The sequence below is a fragment of the Cebus imitator genome, unplaced genomic scaffold (assembly GCF_001604975.1).
Source record: "Cebus imitator isolate Cc_AM_T3 unplaced genomic scaffold, Cebus_imitator-1.0 Scaffold108, whole genome shotgun sequence".
In the NCBI taxonomy this organism is placed as follows: Eukaryota; Metazoa; Chordata; class Mammalia; order Primates; family Cebidae; genus Cebus; species Cebus imitator.
In genome coordinates this window covers 517,707-531,194 of record NW_016107423.1, presented here as the reverse complement: position 1 = coordinate 531,194, position 13,488 = coordinate 517,707, and the positions used below count along the sequence as shown (strand labels likewise).

The following is a 13,488-nucleotide window of genomic DNA, read 5'->3' as shown; positions in this document are numbered from 1 at the left end:
GGAGGCGGAGGTTGCAGTGAGCCAAGATCGCGTCACTGCACTCCAGCCTGGGTGAGAGAGTGAGACTCTGTTTAAAACAAACAAACAAGCAAAAAAAACCTCACTGCAGCCTCGAGTTCCTGGGCTCAAGAGATCTTCCTGGCTCAGCCTCCTGAGTAGCTATGACTACAGGTGTGTGTCACCACACCCAGCTAATTAAAAAATTGTTGGTTTTTAAAAAATGGATGGGCTCTCACCATGTTGCTCACGCAGGTCTCAAACTCCTGGCCTCAAGTGATCCTCCCACCTTGGCCTCCCATGGGATTATAGGTGTGAGTGCCTGGCCAGAAATAACTTCCTAATCATTTAATTTAGTGAGCACAAATTACATGATCAAATGGGTTAGAATTACTTGTTTAGGTAACTACTTGATTAGTTATTACTTGGTAACTAATTTATACTCATTTATCATAAAGCAACACAGAACACAGACATGCAAAAAGAAAAATAAATCATGTTGAATCCCATCTCTATGAAAACTTGCTCTTCCTCCAGTCTTCCTCATCTCAATAAAGCATAGTTTTGGCCAGTTGCAGTGGCTGAAGCCTGTAATTGCAGCACTTTGGGAGGACAAGGCGGGTGGATCACTTGAGGTCAGGAGTTTGAGACCAGCCTGGCCAATATAGTGAAACCCCTTTCTACTAAAAATACAAAAAAAAATAGCTGGGCCAGGTGGTGTGTGCCTGTAATAATCCCAGCCACTCAGGAGGCTGAGGCAGCAGAATCATTTGAACCCAGGAGGTGGAGGTTGCAGTGAGCCAAGATCGCGCCACTGCACTCCAGCCTTGGTGAAAGAGCAAGACTCTTGTCTCAATAAAAAAGAAAAAAGCACAGTTTCAGATTTCCAGTTTGCTCAGGACAAGAGACTTAGAGTCATCCCTGACTTTCCCCTCATATCCTACACCTGAATACTAATTACAATGATGATGATGATAACAGTAATAATAAAAATCATAACATTAGGAATTAGCACAGAGGACTTACTTGATGCCAGGTACTGTCCTATGTATTTCACATATTAATGGCCCAATAATAGGTATCTACTTTTTCTCTATTTTGTAGAGAAGAAAGTGAGGTTCAGTAACTTGTCATCATCAACATATTCAGAGAGCTCTGTCCTCAAAGCATCTCCAGAATCTGAGTACTGTTCTCCATCTAGGTACCATCCTCTCTCACATGGGCTACTGCAATGGCCTCCTTAAGTGTCTCACTGCCTCTATCCTTGTGCTGCTACAGTCTATGGTCCACAGAGCAGACAGACCAATTATTTTAAATCAAATTCAGTAGTGTCTCTTTCTCTGCTCAACACCCTCCAGTGGCTCCCTACAAATTCACGCCTGTGGCCGTTAAGGCCTTACAAGGTCTTCCCCCCGCCACTCCCCCCGACTCATGTTCCTCTCCTGGCTTATTTCCTACCAGCCTCCCCTTGCTCACCCCATTCCACTCATCCTAGCTTCCCTGCTGTTCTGTGATCAGGCTGGGCCCAATACAGCCTCAAGGCTCTTACATTTGCTGTTCCCTATGGCTGGGATACTCTTCTGCAGACAGTTGCATGGCTCACTTTTTTGCTTCATTTAAGTCTCTGCTCAAATATCACCTTATCACAGCAGCTTTTCTTGACTATTGTATTTACATTTACCCCCAACCCCAATCACTTCCTACCCTGCTCAAAAAAATAAAATAAAATAAAATAAGTACAGCAACCTATTACAGGAGTTTTGTTTTTGTTTTTGTTTTTGAGTTGGAGTTTTGCTCTGTCACCCAGGCTGGAGAGCACTGGTGCGATCTCAGTTCACTGCAACCTCTGCCTACCAGGTTCAAGTGACTCTCCTGCCTCAGCCTCCTGAGTAGCTGGGATTATAGGCGCATACCACCATGCCCAGCTAATGTTTTGTATTTTTAGTAGAGACAGGGTTTCCCCATGCTGGTTAGGCTGGTCTCAAACTCCCGACCTTGTGATCTGCCTGCCTTGGCCTCCCAAAATGCTGGGATTACAGGCATGAGCCATGGCACCCATCCTGAAGTTATTTCTTACCATGCTCCTAAAGCAGGCCAACAGCATTTAAGACGAGCAATTCTACTGGTGGGCAAAGGATTTAACCCAGGTATATGACTTCAGACAAGCTGGCTTATTCTTGGGATTGGTTTATGTAATAAGAGGAAGGATTTACTATGTCGCCTTTAGGCAATTTTACAACAATCCAATTTTCTTTGCTGCACTTTTACAAGGTAGTGTGAGGTCACTGATTTGTTGCTGATGGCCCAGTGTAGAATGCTGGCCTTAACACTTACAGAGCTGGTGGAGGGGTGCCTTCCTGACAAGTGAGGCTCTGAACAAGGGCAGCCATCAGAAAACCAGAACCAATAACACCCTGCTTCTCTTGGCATGTGGCTAAGAGGGTTTCAATGGAAAGGTCAGGACTTCCCTCGGAAAGCGTAACTACTGGCTTTTTCTAATACACTGACAAGTGAGCCACCAGAACCCTGTAAGACTATGCCACAAAGCTTGGCCACAACAATTTTAGCCTAGAAAAAATTTAAAGCAAGTGCACTAGTAACTCATTTTGGTTCTAATTCTCAGCAAATTATCTACAAGTAACTTACTTGCAGCAAGTTAACTTCTCAGATAATCATCCAGGATAAGTTAGTTGCCAAATGTACCGCTAAGTAATTAGCTATTCTTCAATAAAACTTGAAAGGAAAACAAAAAGGAAGAATACCGAAGAACTAAAAAGTAAACTGTGAGATTTCTGTTAGGAAAGGATATGTTATTCTTTGTTTCAATGATGTTCTCAGATATATCCAATCAGCCAAAATATACTGAGAGAACTTATGGTGGCCTAAACTTAAATTTTTCTGTCCTTAAATTTTGGGTTACCAGATATTGTCACAGTAACCAAACTTTCCTTGAACCAACTCTCCGTTTCTAAGGTACTGCTTTCCACATCTCTAATATCTGGTGCCTTCTAAAAGTAATGGCCTACGGTCCTGAGATTTGACTGTTCAGTGTTTGGATGGTACAATCCTCTGACGAGAGACAGAAAGGAAGGAAACCACAAACAGCTTTATTTTACCTCCTATTGACAGCTCTAGTGAAATTTTTTTTTTTTTTTTTTTTTGAGATGGAGTTTCGTTCTTATTGCCCAGGCTGGAGTGCAGTGGCGTGATCTCAGCTCATTGCAACCTCCACCTCCCGGGTTCAAGCAATTCTCCTGCCTCAGCCTCCTGAGCAGCAGGGATTACAGGCACCTGCCACCACACCTGGCTAATTTTTTTGTATATTTAGTAGAGATGGGGTTTTGCTACGTTGGCCAGGCTGGTCTCGATCTCCTAACCTCAGGTGATCCACCCATCTCGGCCTCCCCAAGTGCTGAGATTACAGGTGTGAGCTACCGCACCTGGACACTAGTGAAAGTTTTATAGGGACATAGCTTAACTTTAACTTATGTTAGAGCATGACATTTACATATGGATTTTAGACATGCCTTCCATTGGTAATTTAATGATTGGTATTTTAATGAATGCCTGTCTGGGCATTCAGAAGTAGAGCAAGGGTAGCTGAAATGCGGCCTCATCAGAACTACCTAGTTATTATCTGACTCTGTACATTTCCCTAAAAACAAAACAATTCAAAACAACAACTACAAAAGCCCCATGCACCAACTTAGAAAATGAACCTAACGCAGGAAATATCAGTAGATTTACAATGTCTGCCAACAGAGAAGAATAAATCTCACAAGATAGGTTACTGATTTCCTTAGCAAATCTAAAATGTCACTGGCAGTTTCTTTGGTTTCAGAATTTCTGTATCTTGTGACCAACTAATGCTCTGTATCTGCTTAATAGCATCAGAAGCTGTCCAGGGCTTAAACAAAATCAGTAAATGCACGACCTTTTTGCTTTTCCCAACTACCAGAAGAAATTCCTGTCACAAAGCTAACTCCCAGGTTAGCAAGGTATTCACTACGCTATGGAGACTATGCCGCTGAGAAATTCAACATGAAAACAGATCCTATCCTGAGTGAGCAGATTTTGAAAGCTTCAAGGTTAAACCCATTCGCAAGACAGTTGAAAAAACTGAACTACAACATTTGTTTTCTAATGGGAGTATGACTTACTATCCTTTTCCCAAATGCATCATCAAGAAAAAATGCCAAGAATATAAAAACACAGGATTGGATAGTAGTTTGAATTTTTATAATTTTGATTTGCCCATGGCTTGGCTTTTTCTAAAAAAAATAACTGTTTAGGATGCTGACTCTATGCTCATCTACATAGTTGGATTAAATGGTTACTTAATATTTATTGGCCCTTTTAGTCATTAGACCAAGACTAATGGGAGCACTCATTTTCCATCCTCTGACCACCTGTGCTCCATCTGAAAGCCCACAGCCGGTTGGTACTTACTTTTATCCTCATCGTAGGACCCTCCAGAGCTATTGCTGTATCTTGACTCGAGGCGAGTGTGGGCTCTGATGACATTACTAAACCTTCAAATACAAGAACAACTGCCATGAAATATTGACATAGGTGTGTAGGTGCTCTCACTCATAAACAGACACTATGATTTAGTGGTTGGGTTTTCAGCTGCTAGTTCCAATGATGCTTTTCTTAAAGGAATGCTGTAAAAATTGTACTCCAAACATTTCTTGTTTCCCTCAGAGGCTCAGTGGTCACTCTTGCTCATAAGCACAAGTTCAAACCTTGAAAAGATAGAAATTTTAAGTCTAATATTTTGATCAAACTAGAAAATGGTAACATTTGACTTGGAAAAAAAATGGGCATGATGCTGAATAATATGATTCCCTTATTTACACAGCCTGACACATGGTAGGTGGTCAACAAATATTTCCTGAATGATTGAATGACCAAAGGTAGATAGAATGGAAATATACAAAAATAGTTTTATAATAAATCTTGGATTTTACCCAGCATTAAAGTTTCTCTTAAAATAGTTTGAGAGTGTTCAAGGAAGGGTCCTAGTTGGGGAGTAATATAACCAGAGGGACTCTTCGGTCTGGTCTCTCTTGCGGGTTCTTAAGAAGTAACCCCAAAAAAAAATTAAAAAAGGAAAGGAAAAATGCTGAAGTATAGGAACTCATAGACATCATCTTATTTAATCTTGCTTGCTCATCTTCAAGATAAGCATTATTTATTCTACAATGAGGAAACTGAGGGCAGGCAAGGCTATACACCTGGTCCAGTGTCGACCACAGGGAGGTGGCAGTGCAGGAAGCCTTCAGTGCCATGCTGCCTCCCAGCACGGAACACGAGGCTTTAAGGCTGAGCTCTCTCTCACTAGCTCTGTGATTGCAGCCAAGGCCTCTACCTCCTTGAGGAACTTGTTTCTACTACTGCAAAAAGGACATAATACTCTTTTATTTTATTGGGGCTGTTTGGGGGATCAAAAGAAAGGATGTGAGACTGTTTCCAAAACTGCAAGACACTGTCCAACTTTAAGGTATTAGTGGTGATGCTTCTACCTAGGATTTGTAGAAAGAAATCAATAGCATATTTCTCAAAGGGCAAGGGTGTGGTTCAGGGGCAGTGTAGGTAAAATAGTATGTCCATATTTATTTTATATAAAATGATATGCAGCAGGTTTTATCAACTTAATACATATGTTGTCAAAACAAAGTACTAAGGCTATCTAGAAATAGCTGGAAAACTCAAGCCAAAATAGGTGTGTCTTTCTACATTACTGACTGGGTGTTCTGACTTAACTCATAACAGATCAATACTCTATTTCTTTTGGAAACACTGGAAGATGCAGGGCTATTGCTGTCCTCACGAATGTGTAGAGAAACAGTAATGTTTCAGCATAAAGTCCTAGATATACCATTAAGATGCCCATCTTGTTCCACGTGTATAACTTTAGAGTACTGCATCAGTGATTTGGATTTGCTGAATTATAGAAATGTACTATAACAAGGTTGGTGTTATTCACTTCTTAGATATTTGCAACAGTGTTTCCCCACTTTCTGACAGCCATCTTCTTCCCAGTAATTTCATACCTCAAACATTCTTCACTGTCATATCTTTTGGGCATTTGTGAATCTCTAAGAACAGAATATCTAAGACATTGGCTTAGTTTCATACAAATCAGCCAAGTAAATCAGACTGGTATTGATGAAAATAAATTGGAAAAGGGACAAAATTATTACCTTTTGAAGAAGTTCTTTAATCATATTTAGGCTAATAAATGCAAAGGGATAAAAGCATGTGGTAAGCCCAGACATCATTCAGAAAGGAACAAAAGCAGGGATGAAAGAACAGCACATCTGCAGGTTTCCATCGGGTGGACAGCGCCACGGCACTTCCAGCAACCGGGGAACTGTGCTCTATGTGGGGTTTTAAATCGTGCTCTGGAGGGCCCGGACAGGGAAGAATTACAGGATGGATGGCAATGTGTCTCTTTTCCCTTTTGAGCTGGATCTAAAGGGGTGTTGGGTGGAGTTTATTTATGAGGCTGGAATAAAGGGGAGGAGCAAGTCCCTTCCAGACTGTTCTCTTCGCTCTGGAGAAGACTGAAACCACAGTGTAGCAAAGTGTATGTCTGGCAAAGAAAAAGTAAAAAATGGACTCCCAAGTGTAAAATCTGTTATTTTCCTTTGCTTTTCCAGGTTGAAGAAGCTTATTTTGGATGTGGTTCCTGGAAGAATTTCAAGGATTAAGTAGAATCCTTGATGTCTTTTAACATCAAAGGTACACACCTTAAGAAACGTATCATGAAAATAGCTCTGGTAAGAGAAAAATCAGAAGGATGAAATGTTCCCCTCAGTTTTACCTTGTTGATTTAGCTCAAATTAATAATACTTAGATAACTGAACTAATAGTAAATTAATATATATTAGGTATATATATATTGGTGTATACACACACACATATATATATATATAAACCAATATAACACTATTGGTTTAGATAGAAATTATCTGTTTTAATACAGGTCGTTCAAAATTTATACAACTGAGGTGTACTGCTTTAGTTTCCTACGAAAAATCCTTTTGTTGGCATATAAATTTATAAAAATATTTTATTAAGATTGATGTATTGAAAATACTTACGGCTGGACGCAGTCACTCCTGCCTGTAATCCCAGCACTCTGGGAGGCTGAGGTGGGAGGATTGCTTGAGCCCAGGAGTTTGAAACCAGCCTGGGCAAAATAGCGGAACCCCCTCTCTACAAGAAATAAAAAAATGAGCTAGGTGTGGTGGCAGCTGTACTCCCAGCTACTTGAAAGGCTGAGGCAGGAGGCTGCTTGAGCCTAGGAGGTTGAGCCTACAGTGAGCTGTGATTGTGCCACTGCACTTCAGCCTAGGTGACAGAATGAGAACCTGTCTTAAAAACAAAAACCAAAACTTATGAAGATTGTTTCTGCACACTTCAAAAATTTCTATAAACTACTCTTTTAATAAGCATATGTTCATTTTGTTGCCTAGTAAAATAAACTACATAAAAAATCTTACTTAGAGTGTAGATGTACTTTCTAATTTCTAATAAATAGCTTTTAAAAATTATTTATTGTTGCACAATAGATGTACATTTTTCAGGGTAGATGTGATCATTTGATACATGCATATAATGTGTAAATATCAAATCAGGGTAATTAGGATATCCATCATCTTAAGTATTTATTTTTTCTTTATGCTGGGAACATTTAAATTATTCTCTTCAAGCTATTTTGAAATGCATAATAGATTATTGTTAACTTGGATAGTTTTTTTCTTTTTAAAAAAACGCTGAATGTCATAAAATTTGCTTTTTCTTTTTTTTTACTTTTGCTGCTGGGGCCTCAAGGTTAGGTTAATGATAGGTTGTAGTTTTCCTTGGTCAGGACTTAGCCACCACCTATCTTACCCTCCTCTTAGCTTGTCGCATTTCTTTTGCTTTTGCTTTAATGTTCTTTTACTATAAGCTATAAGGTCTGTTTGTGCTTTTGTCAGTAGGAATAGTGTTATTAAATATTACTGAGTCACATCAAAGGACCATTAATCTAGTTGTCAAGAACATGGTACCAGCGTGGCTATTTTGCCCAATGCCACGGTGCTTCCCTCAGCTCAACCATGGATATGGTGGAAGAGATGCTCCCACTTTTGAGGGGTATAACACAGCAGCCTAGGGCGGTGTTTCTGAACAACACTGTCTCTGCAGGCTCTTTGCATACAAGGACTGTAAAGAAAGGAGTAAACTGCTGTGCTCTGAGATGGTTACTGGGAAGGTAAGAGAAAGGTGGGTGGTGGCTGAATAGCTTATCCACCTCTGGGGCTGTGATGTTTCTCCTATTTTCATTCACTTACCAAAGAAACAATTTAAAATGCCTACTATGTGCAGCACAGTAGACTAATCACTTAGGACAGAAATATGAGTAAGACAGGGGTGTCCAATCTTTGGGTTTTCCTGGGCCACACTGGAAGAAGAGTTGTCTAAACTAACACAATAGCTGATGAGCTAGAAGGAAAAAAAAAAAGCACACACACATACAAAAGCTCATAATCTTTCAAGAAAGTTTACAAATTTGTGTTAGGCCACATTCAAAGCTGTCCTAGGGGCCAGGCACGGTGGCTCATGCTGGTAACCCCAGCATTTTGGGAGGCCAAGGCTGGTGGATCACCAGGTCAGGATATGGAGATCATCCTGGCTAACACGGTGAAACCCTGTCTCTACTAAAAATATAAAAAATTAGCCACCGTCCTAGCAACTAGAGAGGCTGAGGCAGGAGAATTGCCTGAACACGGGAGGCAGAGGTTGCAGTGAGCTGAGATCACGCCACTGCACTCCAGCCTGGGCGACAGAGCAAGACTCCATCTCAAAAAAAGAAAAAGAAAAACAAAAAACAAAAAACAAAGCTGTCCTGGGCCACATGTGGCCTGTGGGTCTCAGGTTGGACAAGCTTGGTGCAAGAGATACATGGTCTATCTGTATTCTCTGGGAATTAAAATCTGGTGGTTGAGGCCGGGCGCAGTGGCTCACACCTGTAATCCCAGCACTTTGGGAGGCTGAGGCGGGTGGATCACGAGGTCAAGAGATCGAGACCATCCTGGTCAACATGGTGAAACTCCGTCTCTACTAAAATTACAAAAAATTAGCTGGGCATGGTGGTGCGTGCCTGTAATCCCAGCTACTCAGGAGGCTGAGGCAGGAGAATTGCCTGAACCCAGGAGGCGGAGGTTGCGGTGAGCCGAGATTGAGCCATTGCACTCCAGCCTGGGTAACAAGAGCGAAAAAAAAAAAAAAAAAAAAAAAAAAAATCTGGTGGTTGAGATAAGTGTGTTTGTAAGTACCTATATATCAACATGACAGGGTACAAGGAGGGAAGAGTAATAAGTAGATTGAAGAGAAAAAAGGATTTTAGGCTGAGGGCATAGCCTACTTTCATAGAAAAGAAAGAATATGGTAGAGAAATAGTGTAGGTGCAGTACAGGATCAATGGAATAATGGTATCCATTGGGATAGAATGTTCACAGACATATGTTTGCACATGTATTTGAATATGATCAATCAATATGTTATAGCTAGATAAATAGTATAAGAGAATCTGATGTGTATGTATATGTGTGATATATATGGGTAGATAATTGTATCAGGCTTTCCAATGATGAACAGATATGATGACAGAGCAGGAGTAAGAGCTAAACAAGGAAATCTCTCTTGAAGATGCTCTCTGATCTTGATATTAGAGGGATTACTGGCTTCTTAAGTTCAAAGCCACCACTAAAAACTTTAGGCAGGAAACTCCAACTCTGGCCCTAAAGAGAGGCCTTCGTAATGAGATGTTAATATATGGGGATCTACCATGTTTCTACCTCAAATAATAATCAGTTGAGAAACTCAGATGAAACAATAAATGATCAAGACTGTTACATTCCAATGAGGAAGTAAAAATATCTTTAGAGAAACAATGTGATTTTTATCATAAGGTAGTTTTCTGAAGAAGGTAATATTAATAGCAAATACAGACTTAAAAATAACATGCCAATTAATAATCTTGTACCTTCACTGATATGTGGAGTATAAAAACCTTTATTCATTCTGGAGAAAGAAATAAAGGCCTTTATTAGAGAACTACAAAGGACAAGGTCTATAATTCATGATCTGCTGGGTTTGAGCTTTTTGTCCGAAGGGGAGCCAGTATGGATGAGCATCGGCCTAAAGGTAACACAGCCGCTCAGTGACGCAGTGAGGAATCTGGCAGCTGCCTGAATTAGGGAAGGAGCCTTCAGAGCCCTGGTGGCAGCAGCCCTGTGTCGGGTCTTTTCCACGTCAGCCCCTGCTGTGTCCCAGTGCACACAGTGAAATCCTCAGGATGCTTGGGAAGCACTATGGGCTCCCCAGGGCATTCTGGGCTGAGTTATTTCATTATTTGATCCCCTAAATTATCTTTTTTTGTTTTTTGAGATGGAGTCTTGCTTTATCGCCAGGCTGGAGTGCAGTGGCGTGATCCTGGCTCACTGCAACTTGCATTTTCCGGTTTTAAGCAATTCTCTTGCCTCAGCTTCCCAAGTAGCTAAGACTACAGGAATGCAACACCATGCCAGGCTATTTTTTTTTTTTTTTTTTTTTTTTTTTTTTCGTAGAGACAGGGTTTCACCATGTTGGCCAGGATGGTCTCGATCTCTTGATCTTGTGATTTGCCTGTCTCGGCCTCCCAAAGTGCTGGGATTACAGGCGTTAGTCACTGTGCTCAGCCCTAAATTATCTTTAATATGAATTAGTGAGGATCTCATCCTTGTTACTAGTTTCTTCAGTAAAAGGGCTCCCTCATTACCTTTCACTATAAAATGCTCAGCCAAGGAATTTTCCAATACCATCAGGATCATCCTAATTTTCATTTTTTAAAATTTGAGTTTTTTCTCTCCTGGTTGGTTTCCCTGTTCTTCACAATCAACTGCAGGAAAGAGTGATTCTGATTTGACTACTGATGAGTAGTTCATAGGCAAGGCAATAAGAAGGCTGAAATATGGGGGAAATATTATTATTAAAGAGCTAATGTGGAGGGAATGGATACTTTGTTCGGCAGGAAAAGATGGTGTTCTTGGTTAACCAAGACAGGACAAAGCAAAAGTAAAATAAAAATGATGATGTTTCATATAACTCACCTCAAGATGATTACTCTATCTCTAAGAAATTATTCAACAATCAGATTTGAAAATTTCACATGGCAATTCTCTTTAATTCCAGATGGTCTGGTCCCACTAGGAGAACAACTCATGGTTTTTACTAAGCCCTGGGGTAAGAGGAATTCCACCACCAGAACAACACGCTTCTTAATCTTTCTCATCTCTGACTTTGCACGGAAACAATTCTTATTTTTAGGAATATACAGAGTAGAGTTGGGAAGTAGGTCTGGGTTTATAAGAACAAAGAAGGATTTTTATGTATGTGCAAAATTTATGAAACTCCACAAACCTGTATTGATGTCTTTGTATCGATTACTGCGGAACACTATACCGGATATTAAGTCAAATTTGTACACCAACCTTTCATCAGATTCTTTCAATATCTTGTTCTCTTCTGCATCTGGGAAATTGTCCTGGCCAGCAACCACTGTGTTGCTGCTAGAGGTGGTTCCTATAGATGGGATTGGAAGAAAAACACTTAGAAAAAGATGCAAGCTGAGGGGTCAAGCTCAAGTCTCAAGAAATTCCAGGGAAAGATTTCCTGTAAAATCTTATGTTTGGAAGATTTCTTACATCTCCTGCACAATCTCAGACATTCTAAACAACTTTCCAAGACCACATCACTGAAATGAATCATAGACATCTGCTATGGTCAAACCAAATTCCTTAACTCTCGTAAAGCGAGGCTACATTCTTGAGAGCCCTTCTTCGTGGCCACTTAGGTAATGAGCTTATTTATGTTGGCTGGTCCTGCTGTTGGCTGCTTTAGTATTTCTGGGTCTAGGAGTTATTAAACTAATGCTAGCGAAGTAAGGCCAAGTACCTAGCGCTTCTGATTGCTGTGGTACTGCTTCCCTGTAAGAACCCTGCTCTGGTGGCAGGGTGCAGGGTGAACGGAGAGCACAGAAGACTAGGGGAGGCGGGAATTAGAAGGCAGTTACTGCATGAGGTCAGCAGAAGGGAGGCAGGCTTTAAGGAATTTGAGGAGGACGGCATATATTTCATCAAAGGATGCTGAGACACCAATTTATCAAAAGTGATAATACTTTTGGGAGGGTATCTTAGTCAACACTGGGGGAATATTAGCCAAGAGAGCGTCCAGATACAATAGGAGTGTGCAGAAATGAAATTCCTGAGTGACTGCAGTGTCCTGGCTGGGATCGGCTGAAATGCAAAGTTCTATGATGGAAGATGCTTGGAACACAGATTCTCAGTCATCTTTACAAGATCATTTCATTAACCCTACAGTCCCTAAGAGCCTCGGTTATTCGATTTTTTTTTTTTTTTTGAGACAGAGTAACCCAAGCTGGAGTGCAGTGACACAATTATCAGCTCACTAAAACTTCTGTCTCCTGGGTTCACGCGATTCCCCTGCTGCAGCCTCCTGGGAGGAGCTGGGAGTACAGGCGCACACCACCATGCCCGCTGAATTTTTTGTATTTTTAGTAGAGATGGGGTTTCGCCATGTTGGCCAGGCTGGTCTTGAACTCCTAACCTCAAGTGATCCATCCACCTCGGCCTCCCAAAGTGCTGGGATCACAGGCGTGAGCCACTGTGCCCAGCCCATGTCTCAGTTATTCTTAAGCCATCTCATAATTGAATGCACAAGCAGGAGTAAGAAAAAAGTAATAAATACATTCTCATATCCTTTCTGGATCTACATAAAGGAAACCCCAGGGATCTGTGACCAGGCGTCTGCCCAGCTGCTCTTCTGACCCGAGGCTGCTGCGGAGGCCTTGCTGCTGGCCGTGAAGCGGTAGAAGGGCGGGTTGTCGCAGTGCTGGACGATGGGGTTCACGGGGTCTGTCTGCTGCAGCTCGAAGAGAAGCTCTTCCATGGTTTGGATGGTGTTGTTACGGCACAAGTATATTGCCACTTTTTTAATCTGAGGAGAAAAAAAGAAAACAAGGGATGTTTCACAGACCTAGTCCATAAGAACGCCAGACCATTAAGCCTCTCATTTAGATAAACGTGTCATCATGCAGGAGCTGTCACCCTGATAGCTAATCTTTGTGCTATCCTAGGATGAACTAAGGGCTTGGATTAAAATTCATCTCTCTTCACCTGCACGTCTGACAGCAGTGTGTTCTTAAAGCCCTTGCCTTTTCTAATGGCTAAGTTTTAAAAAGTCACTTTTGGGGCAAGTGAATTCTACTGAAACTGAAAACTTGCCATCCAAGTCTCATCTTCAGAAATAATTTTATTTATACAAGCCCTGGGAAAAAAACTGCTAGCTGTTTTTGTTTAAAACAGAATCCAGTCCCCTGCTATTCTCTTCTCCCCAAGAAACAAATGAGTTTTAGCTGTTTTTATGGTTTTAGATTTTAAA

At 41.0% G+C, this 13,488-nt stretch overlaps 1 protein-coding gene across 10 annotated transcripts in view; it reads right to left on the bottom strand.

Annotated features, from left to right (window-relative positions):
* Positions 1 to 13,488, bottom strand: part of FRY (FRY microtubule binding protein) — a 477,475-nt gene that overhangs the window by 78,771 nt on the left and 385,216 nt on the right. For all 10 annotated transcript variants that reach the window (XM_017538031.2, XM_017538028.2, XM_037741802.1 and 7 more), the window contains 3 exons: positions 12,876 to 13,044; positions 11,520 to 11,610; positions 4,447 to 4,529 (listed from right to left, as the gene is read on the bottom strand). In XM_017538031.2, coding sequence (XP_017393520.1) covers positions 4,447 to 4,529; positions 11,520 to 11,610; positions 12,876 to 13,044 — 343 coding nt within the window. The remainder of the gene's footprint in view (positions 1 to 4,446; positions 4,530 to 11,519; positions 11,611 to 12,875; positions 13,045 to 13,488) is intronic.